The 25,181-nt window shown below is 42.2% G+C and overlaps 1 protein-coding gene across 3 annotated transcripts in view; it reads left to right on the plus strand.

The window, feature by feature from the left end:
- Positions 1–8,726: 8,726 nt before the first annotated feature.
- Positions 8,727–25,181, plus strand: part of LOC311039312 (vasoactive intestinal polypeptide receptor 2-like) — a 56,109-nt gene continuing 39,654 nt past the window's right edge. For all 3 annotated transcript variants that reach the window (XM_084049101.1, XM_084049102.1, XM_084049103.1), the window contains exons 1-2: positions 8,727–9,089; positions 20,284–20,380. In XM_084049101.1, coding sequence (XP_083905227.1) covers positions 8,985–9,089; positions 20,284–20,380 — 202 coding nt within the window. In that variant the 5' untranslated portion in view covers positions 8,727–8,984. The remainder of the gene's footprint in view (positions 9,090–20,283; positions 20,381–25,181) is intronic.

Below are 25,181 nucleotides of genomic sequence, written 5' to 3' on the forward strand. Positions count from 1 at the left end.
ACACACCTGCCTGCAAATGGTACCAGGGCTGACATCAAATAATGCATAATCTGACTGCGTAACGGAACACCAGCTTCACTTGCCCTATTGCACTTATCCTGAAGGGACAAACGTGGCATCTTTCTATTCAATTCAATTCAATTCAATTTTATTAAAGTGTCAAATCACAACAAGCTGTCTCAAGACACTTTACATGTAGAGAAGAGACCCGACATCCCACCCTGAGCAAGCAATTTTGCGACAGTGGCAACGAAAAACTACCTCTTAACTGGAAGAAACGTCAGGCAGACCCTAGGCTATGGGGGCAGTGTTGCTGCTTGGAGCATACACGAACTCAACAAAGTTGCAGAACCCATGTTGCAGAACGCAAAGTTGCAGAACCCACCTCTCAGCAGGTGTGTGCTGGCAGGTCGCTCAAAACAAGAGCGATTACCAGCAAAAGCATATTGGGTGATTTTGGCACATTTTTGCTCGGCGCTACCCACACGTTTGCCTGTGTTGCTCATTCCATGAATGCCCGATGCTTACAAGCTGTACCTCGTTATAAAGGTGACTAATCACCGATAAAAATGATATATAACACTTTACTAATTGGTATTAGTAAAGGGGAGATATAATGGCCCAAATTCAAGTTTCCTTACATTTTGTGAGCAGTTTATATTCAAATAGTTCAAATAGCCAATCTACAAGCTCACAACGTGTCGATGTAGTTGAACTACTTGAAAATGTTTTTGCGGGGCCAGATTTACATACATTTGATAGCGAATTCCACCCAGCACATATTGCGCTGTATATCCTGTGTTGTGTCCTGTGTTAATGCTTGAGAGAAAGAAAGAAAGACAATAAACCCCCGACAACAATAGTTTCCATTGGCTCCTATAGTCCATCACGGACAGGCAGCCAATCACCACTGTGATTGCCGATCACCCACATATGGGAGAGAAATACAAAATGAAAGTGTTTCGTTAACTGCAACACCACCCATGTAGTTTATATTTAGTGTCCCTGTGTGGTTTACACTGGTCAAACTAAACACAATTTAAAGGTATGTAATAGCTGAACACAAAGGCAGCTATAGAAAATGGGAGAATGGAGTACGCTATGCCATAGACATTACAGTAAGAGAGGCCATGGTTCTGCAGCCACACTCAAATTTGTTGGCATCGAGAAGGTCACTCTGTCACCTCAAAACACTTTTATTGCGGAGGGAAGCATACTTTTATACCATGGCTTTCTCTTAAATCACTTTGTTTATTGTTTTTATTGTGTTGTTTATTGCTGTAATGATTGTATTGTTTGTCTTACCATCTGTTTTAAGCTGAATTGCTTCAGTGTAAACACCAAAAAAACGATTAAGCCGAATCGTTCTTGGTCTACTGTATTTTATATTGCCATTGTAAAGCACTTTGTAACCATGTTTCAAAAAGCGCTTTATAAATAAAGTTTATTATATTATATTATACTGGATCTTCACTTGGCTTGAACTCAATGGAGCCATATGGCTTGAATGAAAGCCTAGATCTATGTCAAATTTTATAATTACCTGGTTTTAATGATCCGTATATGGCTTAATCACCTCATTTATACAATATGTTGCACTGCGGTACATTTTATGGGCTGTATTTACAGACTTGCTTGGCCTACTCCATGGCCATATATTGCTTCACTGCGTTAAAGAGCTATTTGTTTTATTGTCCATGTGGGCTTGGGGCCTTGATTTGGGTAGGCAAAATATTGTGGTGTTTAAACATTTTTGTAAAAATGTATAGCTTGGCTTGTCTAGAAGACACACTGTCATCTTAAGCTGAGGCTCATGCATATATTAAGGTGGTTCTGGTATTTGGTTCTTTTTAATATTTGTGTAAGTGTATAGGCATAGTTTTTGTTTAATGTTTTTTTACATTGGATGACATAGTGTAGCATGGCATTTTAAAAACGTTTTTTATATTGGACAACATAGTGTAGCATGGCATTTTTTAAATATATATTTTTACATTGGACGACATAGTGTAGCATGGCAATTTTGTAATGTTTTTAACATTGGATGACATAGTGCTCTATGGCATTTATTGTTTTGTTTTTTACATTGGACAACAGTGTAGCATGGGAATTTTTAGGTTTTTTACATCGGACAACATAGGTTGCGTTCGGAAATGCACTCACGTATTAGTTTGTATTGGCCAGTGCGCTCAGTGCTATATATCCGAACGGTAGATTGGCATTTCATTTATGTTTTGTTTTTTTACATTGGACGACATAGTGTACCATGGATTTTTTTGTAAAATTGGATGGCATATCATTTGTTTTATTTTTGTAGCACTGGCCCTTTAAGGAAAGTGCATAAAGAGGGGTGGCCAGGTTTGTGGCCTCCTGTCTAGCCAGAAGCCTGGCTTGAGTGTTTGTGAGAGAGACCTGGAGGCATGAGGGGTACAGACTAATTCTCGGTAAGACAATCTGAAACAAATTACAAGGTTTTTATAACTCATTGTAGCAATAGTATATATATAAGAGTAGGCTGACAATATTAGGCCTGTTGTTAATTATACTAATATATATCTGTATTTCCAGAAGCCTCCAGGTCCTTTGAGCAGCAGTACCCTGTGTCTGTGCAGGCCTATATCAATGGGAGCCATGAGCATATATTGACTCATTGGGTATGTTTGTTATTTTGCTGTATTTTGTCATCTTGCTATAGGGCCCTAATGTCTGGGATGAATTGTTGGAGGGTTGGTCTAATGCTTTATTTGATTTTTTGTAGGAGCTGAACTAACCATCACTGTTTTTACCACCGTGCCATATATACTTCTTCTTTCGTGTAACGTCAGAGGTCCAACTCGGTGTCGTGTAGCCATGCCCGCATCTCTGGTCCTAGGTCAAAGAGGCTGGCTTCCGAGGGTGGTCTATATAAGGGGCAGATGGTGATTATATGGTCGGCGGTCTGCTCAGGGTCACCGCACTCGCATGCCGCACTGTCCGCCAAGCCCCACGTCTTCATTGATGTTTTAAAGCGACCGACCCCAGTTCGTACACGGTTCAGTGTGGTCCATTGCCGGCGTGGTAGGTCGTCTCCTCCAATGGCGCCATCTCCTGGGTCCCAGATGTAACGGTGGATTCGGGAGGGCCCGGCTGACTCCCACTCCTCCTTCCAAGCTGCTGCCAACCATGCATCTCTGGGGATGTCCTCAGAGGTGGAGTTGAGCATCTCTTGTGCTGCCTTGTTGTAGGGGTGGCGGGACTTGAGTCTGCTTGGAGGTGCTGTTGTTATTGTGGTGTTGTGCAGGATGTGCCAGTCATACTTTTGTGCCTTCCTGGCGAGGGTGGCAGCCTCCCGTCGGAGGCCGGCCGGTGCTATTCCCGCAAGGACTGGCAAGAGGGACACAGGGGTAGGCTTTAAGCATCCAGTTACAATTCGGAGTGAGGTATTGATAGCCACGTCGACCTTTCTCGCATGTGGGCTTCTGCTCCAGACTGGGGCGCAGTATTCCGCTGCAGAGAAGACCAGGGCTTGGGTGGATATTCACAGCGTCTTAGCGGTCTCAGTTCCTCAGTCTTCTGAGCCTACTGCACTGGCCACTGCTGGTCTGGAGGGTGAAGCTGCGGTTGGAAAGTGTCTCCATGATGAGTGTCTCCATGATGAATGTCACCATGCGGTCCGGTATTGTCCTCAGCAGCTTCAGGTGGAGTCCCCGGTGCCACACGGTGTCATACGCAGCAGTCAGATCCAGGTACACTACCCCAGCTTTCGTATTATCCTGGAAGCTGTCCTCGATGTCCTGACAGAATAGTGTTACCTGGTCTGCTGTTGATCTTCCACGACGGAAACCAGCTTGTTCCCGTGGGAGCTGTGAGTCCACCACTGGCTCGATGTGAATCATCCTCTCCAAGATCTTAAATGGCACACAGAGCAACGAGATTGGTCTGTATGACTTGGGGTCTTCTGCAGGTTTATTTGGCTTCGGCAGAGCTATAACAGAGGCACGGGGCCAAGTCTTTGGGAGCTTTAATCTCCGGTAGCATGATGTGTAGAAAGCACAGAGCCAGTCAGATGTTGTTGTGCTCTGGTGGATGACGAATTCCGGGTGGATGTTGTCACGGCCAGGGGATTTACCTGGCTTGAGCTTGCTCATGGCCTCACTGAGTTCCTCTGCTGTGAATTCTCCCGAGAGGTTGGAATCGACACTGGCCGCTCCCGAGATGCAAGACACCTCACGCGATGTCAGTCGGGCAAAGTCTTTGTCAGCATCCGGGAAGCGGCCGTTCTTCAGGAGCTGTGATGCGATGGCGTTTGCTGTGACTGGGCAGCTGTGGGGTGTTGTATTTCTGCCTGTGAGCAGGTTGATGGTCTGCCACGCCTTGCGACTAGAATGGGTGAAGTCGATTGATTCAACGACTTCTGTCCATCTGGCCCTGCGGGTGATATCCAGCTTCTGGAGCAGTGCTGCTGCAGTCACGTCCACCTCTTCTCTGGAGCTAGCCCTCTGGTGGTCACTCAGAAAGCGGCTGCATTCCTCGTCCCAACCTGGGATGTAATTCCTGTTATAGCCACGTGGGATGGTCTTCTTTGCCGCACCCAGGAGGACCTGGCAGTAGGCTGCATAGGCCACATCCAGGTTGGCTGAGTCTGGGTCTGGCAGGCCAGCTGACCTTCTTTCAGTCTCCTCAGTATACGACTCCCAGTTGGCCTTTCGGAAGTTCCATCGCTTGACGGGTTTCCCTGGTACCGGTTCCACCAGTTATGGGACTTTAATGATGGATGGTTGGTGATGTGAGCGGGGAAACCTGTCCAGGACGCGTCTCTCCGGTTTCAGGTCGTTACTGTGGCAGATGGCGAAGGCCAGGTCCGGGTTGGTAGAGGTGTTCCAGCGTGCAGAGAAGAAGGTTGGAGGCTCCTTGGGGTCGTACAGCAGAAGAGCATCAGTGTTGGAGGCCCATTCTCTCAGTGCCACTCCATTAGGTGTTGTGTGGTTGTAACCCCAGTCTGTGTGCTGACAGTTGAAGTCACCTGCATAGATGGCGGGTGCAGTTATTGATGGGAGTGACGTTGCGGACAGCTCTGATGGTGGGGGCTTGTATACGTTGACGACTGATGTTTCCTGGATTTTTGTAACCAGCCACTCGATGTTAGAGCCTGGTGGGGATTGACTACTGGCTGACCAGCTTATTTCAGTCCGGACGAACGTTGCCACACCGTGTTGCTTGCTGTAGATGGACCCAGCGAGATGGAACCCAGGGATCTTGAGGATGTTGTCGGATGTGCAGTGTGTCTCCTGCAGGAGCAGAACCGCTGCCCCGTTGGAATCAGCCAGGTGACGCAGGACTTCGAGTTTGGAGGTTGTTAGGCCCTCGACATTGAGTTGAAGCACTGACAGGCCTCGGTTTTCGACGGTCGGGATGACTGCCCGTCCGCTGGTCCTAAGCCTGCCAGCTCGACGTTTGGTTGGCGACATTAGTTTCACAAGTTGGTCTCTCACCATTTCTTGTTACTTGCGGAGGAGGCCACGTGGAGGCTGTCGTCTCTCCTCCATATATACTATTTAGACGGGTTTTTGCTATTGGACTGTGTGCAATAGGGTTGACCTGAGGACAGAGCTATACTGGGCCATTAAGTAGAATTGCATGATTTTGATTTTGGTTTTGCGTATTTGTATTTTGTTTTGATTTTCTTATTTACTTTATTTGGTTTTGCATTATTTGGATTTGATTTGTTTAATTTCGGTATATTTACTTTAGAGGCCCCGAAGCCCTTACCCTTATTGCCCCTTTGCCTTTTGGGTTTAGTCCCTTTGCAGAACTCCCAGTAATACTAACCGCTTTCTTCCTTTCTGTATTTTAACCTGACTACTTTTTATACCAACTGTTTGAATAAACTTGACACATTTGATACATCAGCCTCTGGTTCTGTTCATTCTGAACCCGTACCTTTCTGGGGAACCTTACCTTGTTCAGTCCTATATATTTATATATATACAGTATGGTTAATGTGTTTAAAGGATCCCTCACTCCTATATGTGTGGGTGGCGTAGTCATTGCTTTACATAGCCCTGCTATATTTTTAAGATACTTGTGGGCCTTTATTCAGATTCAGTACAGTGAAGTGTAACAGGAAACAAGGAAGGGAACGACTCGTTGCAAAGGTCGTTGGGCTCGGAAGTCGAACCCACAACTTGCTCTCATGATTCATGGAGCTTATGTGATCTGCGCCTTAATCACTAGGCCACCATAGCATGGCAATTTTTAATGGATTTTAACCTTGGACGACATACTGTAGTGTAGCATGGCATTTTTAAATGTGTTTTACAACGGCATATGAGTGTATATTTTCTCTCCAAGTTGGTGTAGGAATTTGGTACTGTCTGTCACTTTGTATTTGTATTGCTCATGTTTACCTGCCCATCTCTAGCTAACAATTGATTGAATAATTGAAGGAGTATATAGCCACTAATAGATGGGTGGAGAGTATCTTGTCACGGGGGATGTCACTATAAATTACGGTGATCAGTCCGTCACACCCGTGTAAATAGTGCCTGACGAAGCCAAGACGCCGAAACGCGTGGTGCACATTAAAATCAACTGATCATTAAAGGACAAGTCCGTTCTAAAATAATACATGGTATTTTTTCCTACTTCTATTGATCCCAAATGACTGGCCATGGGGTCTATTTGCAGAATGGCACTGTCGTCCAGTTTCCCCAGCAGAAGCCATAGCATAGAGTGGAGCCCATAAGCATCTCTACTTATTAAGCTATTTGTTGTGGTCAAAAGTGATTCCATTGTTTTCATGAATCTGTTATTAGTTGTCATTACACACACATCCATGCCTTCGTTGTCACACACAAGCCGCCACAGTCTCGTACATCATGTTTTGGGGTGAGCGTTTGCACAACTGCCAATCAAAGTGACTGTACTGGCCAATCTCAGGGCGTATTTTCCAGGCCTTGGCAAAACACATAACAACTGTTGGTTTGTTTAGTTGTCCCCCACAGGTCTTGTGAGGGAAAACCAAGTCATGGATCCGTATGTAGTGCCAACTAATAACAGATTCATGAAAAAAAATATATGTTATTTTAGTCCGGACTTCCTTCCTTTTATCCAAGTCCATCGTGCTTGTTTCAAGGAGTGTGCGGTCCCTTCCTGATCAAGAGAAGCAGTGGGAGGTCTTAGTGTACATTGTCTTGCCTACCAGCACCTCCACCTCTGCCTGGATGTGCACAAGCGCATATATTATTAAAAATAATAATATTTTTTATTATTATCATTATTATTATGTAGGCTATATATATGATATTATTATTATTATTATTATTATTATTATTATTATATTACACCAAACAACTAGCCTGGCTCCAGCCCCTGAATCGCTAGCCACTCCCATTTAAAAAAGATACGGCCAATAATGGAGTGAAACAAAATGAAAATTGTCAAAATTGTCAAAATTGTCAGGAGTGTCAGGCTACCAAAGAACTACAGTTCTACAACTTTATTTATAAATATATTATTTTATTACTATATATATATATATATATATATATATATATATATATATATATATATATATATATATATATATATGTATATATATATATATATATATATACCTTTAAAGGTAGGGTAAGTGATATTCTTTGGATTTTAATTATTGTAAAACATTGTTAAAGTATTATATTGTGATTGCTACAGAGCGTTTGTTCGGTCACAGGGGTCTCTCCAGCTCTTTAGTAAAGAGAATAAAGTACATTTTCAGATAGGTGACAACATTTAAGCCAATCAGGAGAGAGCACTGAAAAGGCATTTTCTGTTTAATAAAGAGATGGAGAGACATGGGAGACTCCTTTTACTGAACAAACACTCTATAGCAATGAGTACTATCACAATATAGACCCATGTTGTAATGTTTTCAATAATTGCAAATCACATACCCTACCTTTAATTTAGGATAGGCTCGGTTCAGCCGCAAGAGGACGCTGTCGCTCGCTCTCTCTCCCTCCCTCTCTTTCTCTCTCTCTCTCTCTAATAATAATATGAAAAAAGTAAGTTGTACTTTTTTCTGTAAACAATAGGGGAATCACTTTTGTTGTGTTGCTCTAAATGCTAGCAAACACTCTTATGAATAAATTAGTTGTTAAAAATCTAATCTCTCTCTCTCTCTCCCATAGAGCTCTCTCCTCTCTGTCTGTCTCTCTGTCTCTCTTGCTCTCTCTCTAACTGTTAGAGGCGCGAGACGCGACTCGCTGTAGCCGCTGGGGGGAAAAGTGTCGGAGGCGCGCTGCGCACTTAAGGTAACCTCGCATCACCAGTCTTTCCACCTCGGAGGAAAGCCTGGTCTGCGTTCCAGAAGACAACATATGATCCGGTCTAGACCACGCCTACTGAAAAAAAAAAGAAAAAAGAATCCTCTTTCCGGTTCTGCCTATCCGGTTTTGCGGTTTAAATGGAATAGAATTTCCCCGTGGGATAATACCGACGCTAAATAGTCTCCGGATAGTGCACGCACATTTACATTTAAAAAATAAGCTAAACAATGCCGTATCAAGGATTTTATTAGCACGGACCTATTTTGGGGTGAGACGTCTTTCCGGTTCTGCCTATCCGGCCACTTTTTCTTTTTTTTCGACCGGATCATATACCCGAAAATGGAATGCTGCCCAGGCTACACTTAAGGTAACGGGAGAGGAGTTCATTAGACCACACTAGACCCAGCTGTGACAGACCCAACATCATCACAGCTGTGTGTCGACCTGCGGACTCTATTGCTTTGAGGCCAACCGACAGTTTATATATAGGCTACATTTCTCTATATAGGCTGGTTCGAAATTTGTTTTAGTTATTGTGACCCGAATTGATTTTTAATTACTTTTTTCCCGTTCTCACAATTTATTTTCTCCCGGAATAAGTAAATACTTGTGTTAAGGCTACTACTACTACTACTGCCGTGTGTATTTATTCATTAATTATAACGACCTCACCGTGCGCGGTGGAGTCTCTACATGAGGTCGGGTGGAGATGTTGTTTGCGCGGCGGTGAGCATCATAATGTCCATGACGCACCGGTTCTCTCTGCTGCTGCTGCTGGGGCTGTCTGTTCTTCACACGGTGAGTGCCAGCCAGGGTTCCTATACACTTGGAATGTTCTTTAAAGACAGTGGTGGAAGAAGTACTCACATTTTGTACTTATGTAAAAGTACCAATGCCACAATGTAGAAATACTCTGTTGAAGATAAAAGTCTGGTATTAAAAATGTGCTTGAGTAAAAGTGTACAAAAGTATTTGCTTTAAAATATACCTAAGTACTGAAAGTAAAAGGCTACTCATTTTGCAGATCAAATTGAAAATAGCAGATCTACAAGCTCACAAGGAGTCGCGAAGCAACCCATTGTGAGCTTGCAGATCTGCTATTTTCAAATTAGACAAGCATTCATACTCTGAAGTGGTTAATGCATGTTTTGTAATAATAATCAAAATCTAGTAACTAGTGACTTAAGTTTTCAAATAATTGTAGTGGAGTAAAAGTACAATATTTGCCTCTGAGATGTAGTGGAGTAAGATAGCTCAATAGTCTATATCAGTGGTTCACAAACTTTTTCATGTCAAGGACCCCCCTCCAAATGTATTATTTGGCCACGGACCTCCATCTCTAAAGATTTTGTGCCTACAGGGACCCCCATACAAGATGTGTGTTGTCAAAATGTTTACAAAATTATATATATATATATATATATATATATATATATATATATATATATATATATATATATATATATATATATATATATATGTGTGTTAAAGTTGTTTTCCTGGGGACCCCGGACTATAGGCTAACATCAGATCACAGAGTGTCTCACAACCATTGTACATAGTTTAAGAAATCTGAACAGTAACCCACACAGTAGCAGTTTGAGGGTGACAGATGTGTGAGATCTATCAGATACAGTCATTTTTCCCCTACAGGTTTATAGATGTTTGGGTGCTCAGAAGAGCAGCTATTTTAAGTCATGTCAAATCGATGGACTATAAACACGCACTCCGCATGCGTCAACATTGTGAATGGTGTTCTTGGAGATAAGAGGGCTTTTTACCCAAGTGCGTAAATCAACAGGATCATTGCTACAGCCTACAATTATCCATCCCATTACTCTTAATAGCTATGGCTTTAATCACACAGGAACTACCTGCAATGTCAACAGTATATATTTCTGGGCTTGGCATACAATAGTAGGCATACAAGCAAGCAACACAAGGTGACCATAACCTGGCTCCAGGGCAGGCAGGCCATTTATATTTTTATGAACGGTGTGTTGTAGAGTGGTGCCCTGGGTTAACCTGGTGTAAAAGCATTCATTATAAATAATTATAGAGGCTTGGCTGCCAAGACCCTGTTAAAAATGACACTATATTTAGATTCCACCGTTTTAGTGACGTAGAAATGTTGACTGCTGACCCGTTTCTATATTGAAACCACTCCAGATTATTGACAGATTATTGCTCTTTTGCTCACAGACTACCATCTTTTTCCCTCTCTCTTTCTTCACTGATGCTTTTATTCCCCCCCCACACACACACACACGCACGCACGCACGCACGTGCGCGCACAGTGTCCCCAAATATCCCAGTAGTGCCCGGCCGGCAGTGAATAGTGCCACTGCTCAGTTAAACAAACAAAAATCCATGATGAATTATCTCAAGTGCCCAGTGTTCCAAAAGGAGACATAAAAGTGCCCCGTCTTCTCAAATGTCCACTCTTCTAGATAATGTAGCAGCAACAGCATGCTAAAACACAGAATAGGTACAGTTAAGAGTGGAGAGATGAGAATAAGATGAAATCAATAAATAAATAGACTTATGTTGCGTTCAGACTGAAGGCGATTATATTGTTGTTGCGTCGCTTAATTGGAGAACTTCGCTCAAGTTGCGATATTTCAACAAGCAAAGACGAGAAATAAGTGAATTTCGCACATTCGTGTCGCCCGAGGCAGCATCACGTCAGTTTGCGCCTTTTCACTGCACAAAATCTTCGCCTCCTGTATGCACGCACCTTTGTAGTCTGATCCTATATCTGTGCTAGGTCTGTCTGACAACTGTACAATATATCACCAGGGAATATACTCTATGCATGAACATACAGTATATTATGTTCATACAGTTCATATGTTTATACATACAGTATATTATGGTGATATAACAGCAACAGTGATCCGTAACAGGCATCTGTTGTGGTTCAGTAGTGTACATCCCAGCAGTCCATATCCATATGCAAAATGTACTGGCAGAGTCCAGCGGGAGTCAGTCATCTAAGAACAGAACAGAACATATGCTACATAATACTTAAAGGGACATGAAACCCTGTAGGCTTATTTTGTAGTTTTCCAGTTCTGGATAAAGACTACTGCAGATTAAAAACATGGCAATGCAGCTGCTGCTAATAAAATGAATAATAGGTGTGTTAGGTTTAGGTGTGCCCCAGAGCCATGTGCAAGGATAGATTGTGAACGCACGTTGACACGGTCACTACATCTAACACAACCATTCATTTGATTATCTGCAATTGTGTTGCTTACATCATGGTGTACTATAAGGTCAGCCTTATGCAGCCTGCCATATGTTTACCGTGCTGTCCTTTTTAACCTGAACTGGAAAACAAACTACACAATAAGCCTAGGGTTTCACCTCTCTCTAATTGCTTCTCCAGACTAAATACCAGAGATGTATTTTCCATGTAGATGTAGATTCCAAATAAGGGTGAAAAGTTATGTAGAATCTAGAGGCCCTTAGCTGCAGGGGCTCTTGGTTTATGGATTTTTATTGTCCTATAAATATTAGGGATCCAGTGTGACATGTTCTCATGGGACCCAGAACTCTGAGTTGCTCCTCTGACCCCAAATACTATAATACTTTAGAACCCAGAACACAAGGACGCTTTATTGCCAAGTATAAGATTCATGCAAGGGAATTGTTTTGGCAAAGGGAACAGAGCAAGAGTATCACCAATGCACTGTACCAGTATACTCACAGCAGCTATTCAAGGCTATCACAAAGTACCAGTATATACTCGACTCACATAGTACACCAGCTTGAAGGGTAGGCAGCTTTGATGATGGAGAGGGTCACTATATTTCCACATTCACTCCAGAGGACCACATTGCACATACTGTCGGGCAGACACCTCTTATCTCCGTATTCTATGTCACACAAAAGTAGCAAAAATAGCAATTTTAATTGGAATCCTGTTTTTTTCCCCCTATTTTTTTATTGGAATCCTGAAAAGTAACATTTTTATTTAATCTCAAATGTATTTAGTTATACTTATGGTAACTTTATGAACTTAAATACAAATACATTGGACGTAAAAAAGACAATAGAATTGTAATATAGACAAGGTCATGTTTGGAATTGTAACAGCTGAAATCAATGTATCAGTATTCCGATATTAACCTGCGGGCCGCATTAAGTGAAGGTGGGGGCCCCATGTGGCATATATTATATATATAGAGAGATAGATATAGAGATAGATAGATAGATAGATAGATAGATAGATAGATAGGTCCTTGAGCAAGCCACCCTGTGGGGTCACGACCCATTCGGTTGTCCTTCTAAATGCATGTTTAACCAGGGTCTAGTCAGACCTGGCAAACCAGGTGAACGCTACTAAATCATTGTCAGCAGAATTGTCAATGAGCTGAAAGTCTACACATTTGTAGCAGTTCAAGTATATTTGTTCAGTCATGAAGTGAACCAGTCGAGATAGGCTCCATTTTGGCTGAACTTGAGAGCAGAGTCTGACGTTTTCTTTCCGGTGTATATGACGCAGGTACTGACGCAGACACGTCAGGTCAGCCGGAGGGTCTCTCTTGTCTGTCAGCTCCCTACGAAAACAACAGCAGACAGGGTGGGGCAAAGGGTTTGAACCTCAACCTCACCTGACACCTACTATCACCTTTTCATCACCTTTTCATCACCTTTTCTCTACCTGTGCTCAGTGGAAGCTCATTAGTGGCCCCCCTCCTCCCCACCACTGTCATGTCTGAGGTCAGAACAACAGAGGCAGCCTAAAGTGTTGCACCATGCCAAGGACACGGGCACAGATAGATATTTATAACTTAGGACAGGGGTGTCCAAACCTTTTAAAAGAGGGCCAAATAAATATCGGTAGTGTTTTTTGTTGGCAGTGTAGGCCTGTCACAATTATCGCCTATAATTTTTTTTTGTATGATCGCCTAAAATATTTTTTTGTATGATCGTCATAATCCTTTCCATATTGAAACATTTTCATATTTTTTCAAACATTTTCAAAAATAGTGGAAATAGCAGATCTACAAGCTCAAAACGTGCCATGATGCCGTGTTTTGAGCTTGTAGAGGCTATGTAGAGGCTATTTCCACTATACATTTTTAAGTATAAAGTTATTAAATTATGTAAGTTATTTGTCATATCTGCTCTGTGCACCTATTGTTTACGAACCCTAAAAGCAAAACAAATGTCATTTTTATCCATAATGTTCTGATGACAAACTATAAATTATTTGAGTAACAATTAATCAAGTAAAATGTCATAATCATGAACGTAATGCACCCATCTGTGCCGTGAACAAAACTAAAACAATGCAGCCTTTATTCTGCCTTTTTTTCACATGCATGCACTGCACTGCTATCATATTTACAGTCCAATACATTCAAATGGCAGTGTAGCCAAATGTAGCCAGGTGTGAAAAGACAAAAGAGCTCTACAAAAATGTTAATAAAATGAAGGGGAAAAATGGCTTTGTTTCACATCTTGAGAATGAAACAAATTGTACTGAGAAATAACGTATCTGCCGAGGTTAATTTAAAAACAACTGCGCGAAAGTCGGTGTGTGTGTGTGCGCACACGTGCAAAAGGCTGTGTTTGTGTGTGCATCCACAATTGCGTGTGTTTGTGCGTAAAAAGCTGTGTATTGTGCGAGTGCACAAAAGGTGTGTGTGTGCGTGTGCACGTGCGTGCGTGCATCAGTCATCAAATCTCTACATGTGTGTACATTCTGGTATGGCACATTGAACTTTGCCCCCTGGCACAGTGACAGATTCTTGTTAGAGTGTAGTAGATCATGTGACCTAAACAGCCAAACAGCACAAACTGCTTCTTGTGATTTAAAGTGTGTATGTCATAGGGATCAGCGGTTCATATATTAAACAGTATTAAAAGGCTGCTACTGTAAATTAGTATCAACAGTTAACCAGCCTTGTTTGTCTTTACATAGACGGTGTAAAGCAGCGATTCTCAACCTATAGGGTGGGCCCCACTGGTGGGCCGTCAAGGTATTGCAAGTGGGCCCCCAAATAATTGTCAAAACACTGAGATTGGTAATATAACAGTAACATTTAGAAAAAAATTAATGTAAAAAAATGTAATGGTATATTTTCTTTAAACCCTTAAAACGTGAGTTTATATTGTGACACCGATAAAAACGTAATGTATACTACCTTAGTTCCATTGATCCAGGTCGGAACATAATCGGTTGACCATTAAAATAACCCATTAAGACCTGGAACGCATCTGTGTCACTTTAGATTTCTTTGGCTATTCAAAAATAGCAGATATAAAAGCTTGTAGATCTGCTATTTTTGAAAAATCGTGATTTAAAAAAAAAAATCTTTTCAAAAAACTCTTAGGATTTAGAAAACATTTTTAAGAATCGCCTCAGGTCTCAATGGGATAAACATGCTCTGAAAATGCGCGTGGCCCACCCATCTGACCACTTAACAGTACACGGCTGCCGATAAGTGGACAGATGGGCGGCTGGCGAAATCTTTTGGAATTTTGAAGTTGGCCCTAATCCCGAAAAGGTTGATAACCGCTGGTGTAAAGGGCTGTATCGAGTATGGTTTCAGTCTGGGGTCCACATTTTAACATTCTCGGCCTCATCTTGGACCAAGGGACTCGTTTCCCCCCATCCCCTTCTCCCCCGTCGAGACCAGTCATGTTCACTACTGTACAACAATGCAATCATTTTACTCTTATGCAATCATTTTACTTTATGCAGTCATTTTACTCTCCGTTACGTCCCCGTCTAGGGGAAAAAGGAATGCAACATAAAGTGGAACTGACTGAAACCCCGTTTTTATTAATAACTTAAGATATTTACATTAATTTAAATAGACTTTAAATCATATACACGGAGCAACTCAGGGAAATAAGCATACTAAGACTAACCTTGAGTTTAAACCACTAACCTGACAAACACAAAATAAAGTTACAACACATTGCTAATTATTCTCTCTACTCTCATCTACCAAAACAGGACTTTATACAAAAAGCTGGCTTCCGTGGCCCAGTGCTTGCACATTACGAAATGACTAGAGGTAGAGGACTCAAAACATACTAAATAACAAAAAGAACACTGTGTGTGTGTGTGTGTGTGTGTGTGTGTGTGTGTGTGTGTGTGTGTGTGTGTGTGTGTGTGTGTGTGTGTGTGTGTGTGTGTGTGTGTGTGTGTGTGTGTGTGTGTGTGTGTGTGTGTGTGTGTGTGTGTGTGTGTGTGTGTGGACATCATTAATGCTGCCACAGACCACAGGTGTTAAGAAGTCTTAAGTATAGCCTGCAATGGCAGCCAGCAATCAGGCGAGGGTCAGCGCCTGGAAGTGAACACTCACACACAATCCCATACATACACTCATACAAACAAAACCCACACACAGCCACACAATCACACTCGTAACACATCCCCAAGTTGTGTTTATGTAACCATGGTTCCTACTGTGGCATGTTTCAACTATAACTGACAGTGACAGTGACAGTGTATGGCTATACCTCTCATTGGTGACAGTTGTCTCGGGCAGCCTGTTGGAGACACTACTGGTCCCTAAGCGGTATTGCTTCTTAAATTGCATGGAACACCGCAAGGTGTTCCGTTGATTTGTTTATTGTGTTATCGTACTGAAGTACAGGTGTTTTCATGTATAATGTGCTTTAAAGATTAGAGAGGCTGTTTTCAGTCAAACAACACTATAGCAGAAACGTAAAATGCCATCGTTTGGCTTTCTTTGGCGACCTACCCCACAGGACTCTGCTGGTGAGCTCAACTACGTTTGATGAGTTTGATTACATTACAATCTATGTTTGTATTCTTATATTGTATATCATTTGTAACCTTTTTTTTCATTCCCTTTCCCTTTCCCTTCATTAATAGCCGCAGTCACACATGCACTTAAACATGGACGTTTTCCAGACTTTAAACAGTGTGGCTGTGTGTATGAATGCACATATCCGACTCAGTTGGACGCGACATGCAACAGACGCTGCCGGCTCCCCTGAGTTAAGTCTTTGCAATGTCTGATTCAACCCATGTGTGAATGGACGAGATGAATTTACATTGAGCAAGTGGCCGTGTTGATGACACTTATATTGTCGAGGAGAGATGAGCCTCCCCTACTCCCGAGGTGTTTGGAGAGTGAGATAAGATCACTGAAAATTAGTTCATTTGGCTATGTTTGCGGTTGAGTTGGAAATATTCACAGAACAAACTTCGGTGATCAATAACTCATAAGTGAAACATTGTTAAAACACAAACAACGCTTCTTTACTACCGTAGTAATGTAGACAACGAGCTACAACGCAACGCTTCCCTGTGCACTGCTACATAGGGGTTTATAGTACACGTTTGAATCATGCAAACCTAGTTAACTTTACATTCCATTCTAGGCAAGTTGTACAATAAGCTTTGTATTCATATAGTGTTCACAACATGTGATTTTAATAAAGGTGCACACAGCACCCTACGTGTGGACAGGAAAGTCAGTCATGTCACATGAATATCCCATGACTTTTCTCATAATGAACATGTTTCTTTTCTAACAAGGCATCATCATGCATAGATAGAGACATATAGTTAAATAAATACATGATTATTAAAATTGTGTTTTGCATGGCTGCATCAATGGGAAACTGCAATGTGGTGTGGAAGGAAATAAAAAAAAAGATTGCATCTAATCACGCTGTTAAATGGGAGTAGCTTAATGTGTGCTTTATCAAACAGACTATTAATCTTTACTAGTCCATTACCCGGAGATGTGCGCACTCAATATATTTGCAGACTTTTAGTTATGTATGGGCAAGGCGTGTGTTCCTGTGAGTCGATGTACAAATTGCAACACACACACACACACACACACACACACACACACACACACACGGTGCGTTGTGATTAACAGAGAGAAGGTTTTATGTCCGCAGCCGTGAGGCAGGTCGGACCCCCAGCGAATGTTTTGCGGACCCGTTGGGAGTCCGTGGCCCCTGTTTTGTTGCGCTACCCAGGGATGTGCTCTCTCTCTCCCACAACCATGATAAGTTGACGTTTAAGCAGTTTGATCTAAGCTATGTATGTGTGCTAGTAACACAACCTGGATTCTAACGTGTGAATCTTGAAATTGAAAAACAGGCGTCGCGGTTGTGCGCACATGCTAATGGTCAATGGCCGTGTGCAAGTTCAGATCAATTGCTCACGCCACTGGGGAAAACCCTGCTGGCTTTGATGACAGAGGTTCCCTTGATGACAGAGGTTCGCTTTGATGACAAAGGTTTCCTTAATTATAGTAGGACATGTGAACACTTCTGAAACAGACATTCTCCCATTGCTTGCTACATGTGTGAAAGGTTAACCCCGGACAATGCCCCGACCTGATTGCCCAGACGTTTTCCTGGGTTCATGTCCATTAATGGCACAACTTAATGCCCTTTCTTTCTTGTCCAAGGTCAAGACATTGAAGAAGGCCCATGCAGCCAGCCAGCCCCGGCTGTTCCTTCAGCCGCCTTCTTGTCTAATGAGTTCAAGTTGTTGGTGGTGGTGGTGGTGGTGGTGGTAGTGGTGTGTGATTGGTACTTGGTGATGAGGTGAAATTCTCATTGGTTGTTTTGGCGGCTCGTGGGATGGATGACTCCCGAGGGGGGTAACGAGGCAGCGAGGTGTGTGTGTGGGTGTGTGGGTGTGTGTGGGTGGGTGTGTGAATGGTGTGTTTGCCAGTGTAAGACCTAAACACATTGACAGCTTTGAAACGCAACCGAGAGTGGCAATAATCCTAACGTAAACAGACCTCCCAGCTGCTGACACACAAACGCGCACGAACACGCACGCACGCACGCACGCACGCACGCACGCACGCACGCACGCACGCACGCACGCACGCACGCACACACACACACACACACACACACACACACACACACACACACAATACAGGACTGACCGTTCCTTCACATTTTTCTGTTGTGGATTTCGAAATGCTCCTCCTGTGTTGAATTTATGACTGTGAGCCGAACCATTCCAGTCCACTTCCAGAACGTTACAACACCCCATACTCTGTCTCTCTCTGTCTCTCTTCCTGTCTGAGTGTGTTTATCCAGCGTACGCTGTCGATTCCTCCGTGTTTATTTAACCCAGAGACTGCACATTTCGGGGGGTTACAGACCCGTAAGCGTCCATTTTGCAATTACAGGTCCATTTGGGTTCCATTTGTACTCTTTTTTTATAATGAACTCAGGATTTGACTGGAGGAAAGACCTCTGCTCCCCTTTAAAATTGTTTGGAAATCTGAACACCAGTGGTGGAAAGTAACTAAGTACAATATTTGGGTATTTTTTACTTTACTGGAGTATTTCCAGTTTTCAGTACTTTTACTTCTACTCCACTACATGAGCTTGTAGATCTGCTATTTTCAAACATTTTAGTACTTTTACTTTTGGCACTTTAAGTACATTTTGATACCAATACTTTTGTACTTTTACTCAAGGAAATTTTGAATTCCGGACATCTACATTGCAGTATTGATACTTTTACTTAAGTAAAACATTTGAGTACTTTTTCCACCACTGCTGAACACCTACTGTTAGAAACCTATACCTTCTGTGGTATATGTTGCGTAAACCATGTTATGCTTTGCTGTTATGAAAAGGTTGTCTAGATCAGGGGTTCTCAGCCTGTGGGTCGCCAGATTTCTTTTGTACAATATCGATACTTATTTTCTTTCAGAAGGCAGCAGAGGAGAAGAGAGAACCGCTCTCTCTCTCTCTGTGTGTGTGTGTGTGTGTGTGTGTGTGTGTGTGTGTGTGTGTGTGTGTGTGTGTGTGTGTGTGTGTGTGTGTGTGTGTGTGTGTGTGTGTGTGTGTGTGTGTGTGTGTGTGTGTGTGTGTGTGTGTGTGTGTGTGTGTGTGTGTGTGCGCGCGCTGTGTAGCAGCCAGGAGTAGCCCCATCTCAAAATATGTTGACCCAGAAGCAAAGATTTGAGTGAAAAATGTTCACATTTTCACGATTTTTCAAAAACAGCAGATCTACAAGCTCACAGTGCGTCACAAAGCCAAATCTAAAGTGACAAATCTAAACTCTATCACACCACAATAGCTTCTGTAAATTCTAACCCAATGAGACTTTATTTACCATCACTAGTACAACATGGAAAGGTGGATTCTCAAAAAGCCGGTCAAAAATGTGGAATTTGCACAGCAAGATCCATCTAAAAGCACCACACTTAACACCCAACAGGTATCGGCACCCTCAGCCCCAAGACAGAAACGCAAGACTCTACATCCATTTTCAACCGTTTCAAGGACCCCCAGTTTGCTATGCTTTGGGCCTTAGACCCCCATTTAATACGATTTGTACCTCTTAGAAGGTGTTGATTTAACTCAGTCATCCGAAAATGCATATACATACAATACATACAAATATTTTGCACGAAACGTTTCATACAGTTGACACCTCATTCATACAGGTTCATGCCATTATTCCCATTGAAAAATCAACCTTGTTTCAAATAAATAAAACATGTATTGCTTATCACTGCTATATAGCACATAGGTTCTTTATATCACCTTTAAGATGGGTGCTATAAGGCATCAAAAGAGGTTACCCTATGATTATGAGCCAAAGAAGAGCCATTGTTAAGTCTCTGGATCTGGATAACCGTGTCGGCTAAATACTTTATTTTAACTGCTTAAGCCTTATATACATCGGCGTACGACCAATAACAAAAATAGCCGATCTACAAGCTCACAAGGCATAAATAAATAGGAACTTAAAGTATACTACGTTGGTGCTGTTGGCAAAACAAGATCGATCAGAATCAGATTATTTTGTATTGATCATTAAAACAAACATGCTCTGAGAACGCACGTACTGATTGACTGCTGTGATAAGTGATGAGATGGGTGGGCTGCCAAAGCTTTCCTGACGCCGTGTGATTTATGCTTGAAGTTCCCTGACGCTGTGTGATTTATATCCTTCATCCTACTTCCTGGTTTAACTTCCTATTTCCTGTGTCCGCAGGCCAATGGAATTCCAGTGTGCCAGTTCCACTGGGAGCTGAAGAGAGCGGAGCAGGAGTGTCGGCTATACCTGGAGAAAGAGCAACTGTATAGTGCAGGTGCACGCACGCACACACACACACACACACACACACACACACACACACACACACACACACACACACACACACACACACACACACACACACACACACACACACACACACACAGGCGCACGCACACACACACACACACACATGCGCGCGCACACATGCGCGCACACACATACACGCATTCACACGAATGCGCGCCCACACACACATATACACACATGCGCGCACACACACACACACACATATACACGCGCATGCACACACACACAAACAACACACACACACACACACACACACACACACACACACACACACACACACACACACACACACACACACACACACGCATGCACACACGCACACACACACTGTCTGTCTGTGTACAGACAGATTTACACCTTGCATTAAAATATAACTGAACAATGTGCTCTTGCCCGTGTGTTTACACCTGGCTAACTTTAATGACCTGATAACAATGTGGTCTGTCAGATCTGATCACAATGTGGTCTGTCAGGTACAAATGTGTTGGTACAGCACTAGATCTCAAACCTGCAGGGTAACGGTAATGGGGATTCCAGGATATGTTTGTGAAACAGTACGTTATAATGACTATAGATATTGCCTTCAGCTCCCTAGGAAAGAGCTCAGTGGTCAGAGCGGTTGAGAGATGCGCTGTTGTTAAATCCTACAGTGAAGGATATATCTAGTCATTACCTACCGAACTGTTTCCCAAACAACTCCTGTAATCCCTGTATGTTTGAGATCTAGAGTTGTATTATTTACCAGCCGCAAGGTGTCGGGCGCAGATCTAAAGTGCGTGCAGTGTGGCATAGCGTCTCTCTCTCTCTCTCTCACACTGTAAAATCCTGAGTGTCCATTTATCAATTTGTAACTGTGAGAGTGTTAAAATGGAACGACTCTCAGTTAAATTGCTGCGGTGGATTTTGCCTCGTGCAACAGTTTGCCCCGTGGCTGGTGTGATTCCATGGCCTCTTGTGTATTATTCTTTATTTAATACTTATCTGTTTTGGTTTGGCTCTTGACACTTGCTCTTAGCTGTAGCCTACCTCCTGGGTTTCATTATTATTGCTGTTGCTGCTACTGTATGCATGACTGTATGAATCCATGCATGGGGATTCAATTATGCTTGTTAAGCAGGTCCAGCAGGGCTTGATAATAACGCATTGATCATTCATTTGAATCAGCTGTGTGGACGGAGATCTAATTAAAACATGTAGGATAAGTCATAATCCTGCTTACATTACTCCGATTGCAGCTGCATGACTACAGGTACCACAGGGGCCTGATCCTGCAATGACAGCTTTCATTGTTGATAGAACCCATGTCTTGTGATATGCAGCCACTTTTTAACGTCGTCTTGGAAGGTAACGGCAGACTGATATGACCCTTTTTGATTTCTGTCAGGTTGTGGAAATGATGCCCATAATTTGCGTATAAGGCCTCATGGGACACTGGAAACAAATGAATTGATTGATTGATTGATTGATTGATTGAATGCTTTATTATCAGGATTATTAACAGTACAGGTAGTACAGTCAATGGTTGTGCTGAAAGTATAACACAAAAAGGCCCAGGGGCTTGTTTCCACTGTGGTCCATTGCACTCAATTCATCAGTTAAGTTAACTCAGTTAAGCCTACTAATACATATAATACATACAGTAAGTATGTGAATGTAGTCTTGGTGCACCAATATGTGCATGTGTGTGGTTTACACACAGCAAAGTCTCATCATTTGTGTCACCAACACAAACTCAGGACTCTCTGACTATGGGGATTTATACAATTGTACATCTGCTATTGTACATCTGCTAATAGTCAAAGTATAAAATATAAGAATTGGTTAAAATGATTGTGATTCTATATTAATTATTTTGCTGGGGACCCCCTGGTACCCAGGGTCCCTGAACATCACTTCGAGAACCACTGCACTACACTACTGTAGGTGGGATATCGATCTGAAATGGATTGAAGCAGATTTTTCGACTTTTAACAGATTTTATTGTAATGATATGTAATTGATTTAATTTAACGTATTTGTTAATTAAATTAAATCAATTTTATACTTTGACAAATACATTAAATTAAATTAATATAGGCTAATTAAATTGAATTTAAGCACATTTTTGCCACAGGCTAAGGTAAGTCTAAAGTCTGCACATAGTTTGGGTGCACACATGCCCGGGTATGGACTAGTACTCTATCAATCATTTATCAAGTGCTGCTGCACCTACTTCTGTTTTCAGGTCATACACAGTACAGGAAATGCACATGGTACACATGCATTCACACATCTGCACGCAATGCCCATGTGAATATACACACGGACGCACGCGTGCACGCACGCACACACATACACACGTGTGTGTGTGTGTGTGTGTGTGTGTGTTTGCATGTGTTTAGCTACACTGAAATGAGCTTTTATTTGCACGATTCGCAGCTTGTGGACTGTGGGTTTTTTCCCACGCCTGTGTGTGTGTGTGTGTGTGTGTGTGTGTGTGTGTGTGTGTGTGTGTGTGTGTGTGTGTGTGTGTGTGTGTGTGTGTGTGTGTGTGTGTGTGTGTGTGTGTGTGTGTGTGTGTGTGCACTGTATGTCTGTATCTTTTTTCTCTTTCGCTCATTCACAAATTACCTACAGTATGCGCGTGAGTGTTTTTTGTAGGGAGGTGCTTCTTGCTCTGTGTGTGCATGTTTGTTTTCATGAGAACCTGGCTTGTACAAACACAAGGTGCAGAGTTTTGTTTCACTAAAGCCATCATAAAAAAAGTGTGACACTTTCATTAAATAACTGTTGCTAAAGATTAAAATAAAATGTATATGCGCTCCAGTACATTCTATGAGATAACCTAAACCTTTGCACAGTTTGTAAAACTCTATCCTCTTTAATTGAAAGGTAATGAGAATGATTAACTTTGACAGGAAATTTAGTTCCACATTAGGACAGTACTAAATAGATTATCATCTCTGCATTCAGAGTCATTGTCAAGTGTTATGCAACCGAGGCTTGGCGTAACGGTGGTACACCAACCCCAGGCTGGTTCCCGAAGGCATGAGAAACAAGAAATTTGCTTTTATTTTACTTACACTTTAAAGTGAGTTGCGAGCCCCCTTCTTGTTTTTCATGATTCTGCTGATTGCATTTTGGCTCAGCACCAAAGACGGAGGATGTGCGTCATTTTTGTCCGCGAATGGTTCCCGAAGGCAACCACAAATGCCCAGGAGGTGGGTCGTTCATCACGTACAGTAAAAAAAATATATATTCACAAAGACGAGGAGAAAATAGCTTTAGAACGCAGCACCCATGGCAGCCATGTTTGATATGCTGAGCTTACACTGATTGGTCAGATACTGTCATATCAGCCCTTGGGGTTATCAGATATAGCTCTCTCCTTTTTCACTCCAGTCACCCTGGGCATGAAAAATGTCTGGATGCCAAATTGCCACGGGCAACGATGAATGTGGGGCAATAATTTACCACATAGCTTTTTTATTCAACACAACGAGAAAATATGGATCAACTCTTTAATTGAATAAATAGATTAACATTACTGTCACGTTACATAAAGTACTGCCACAGTGAATTAAAGGGTATAGTTCCCACTGGCATTCCTCAACAGTGTGGGGATGGAGGGAGTCACGATCGGCCTCATCATTACTCAGTCTTTTGGCTCCTTTGCACCCGGATAAACTCCAGTGAATGTTATCAATCCATCTGTAGCAACCATTTCTGGCAGCAACCATTCCCCTTAAGCCCTACACTTGGATGAAAAACCCAAATAGATAATCTATAAGCACAGTGCGATGTGTGCTTGTAGATCTGCTATTTTAACTATTTGGGGATTTATTTATTCTTTAAAAACAAATCTTTATCTATTTATATTTCTGAAATCTGACATTTTGTATCCGTTTATAAAAATATTTGAACATTATTGAACATTTTGAAAGTGTAACTAAGGTCATGCCCAGAATATGGACGACATGTTGAAAGTGGTTAAAGGTCATTCAGTTTAGGGTAGGCTGCCGTATAACCCCTATAGGGAAGATATGGTAGCTGACCAATCAGTGCATCCTCATGGCCCTCTCTGTCCTTTTATCACGTCCCCAGCCAGGGCAAATAAATAGGCTACTGGATATGTGATAAATAGGATTTATCACAATTTGGAAATGAATGATATATGTTTAAGTTAAGGTTCAAGGTCCAAGTAGTGTTGTGTGGTTTTACATTTTTCAATAATAAAGTTAAAGTATGGTATTACCAGGTTATTAAAACAACAAAATATTTCTAAAAATATTGCAGGGAGCTGCTGTACAGAGTCAATACCGACAGTACCAAAGGCTGCAGTTTCATGACCACAAATTCAGACTGCATTTATAGGACCCACGTTCATGTCTTGAGTCTTAATTCCTTTCACATTATGTAGGCCTTAGCGCTAGTCTCTCGAGCCAGACTGTTGCCTCCCAAGATACCCTCCCTACGTCCGTCTCGTCTTTGCAGTCATGTAAATTTGTACTACCGTGAATCAAACTATTTGAAGCATATATAGCTTGCTGCTTTGCAGAAATGAATGAAAATGAAAACATATATATTTAAAATATATTCTTGTGAATGGAAATGACAAACAGATGACAGCTCCTTTCTCAGCATTCGGGAGGGTGTAGTTCCAGACTCTATAACATTGGTTCTCAAAGTGGGGTCCGGGGACCCCCGGGGGTCCTTGGGGGGGTACCAGGGGCTCCCCTGCAAAATTAGTTAATATAGCGTCACAATCATTTTAACTACTTTAACAC

This window comes from Gymnoscopelus microlampas (assembly GCF_963454915.1).
Source record: "Gymnoscopelus microlampas genome assembly, chromosome: 22".
Taxonomy (NCBI): Eukaryota; Metazoa; Chordata; class Actinopteri; order Myctophiformes; family Myctophidae; genus Gymnoscopelus; species Gymnoscopelus microlampas.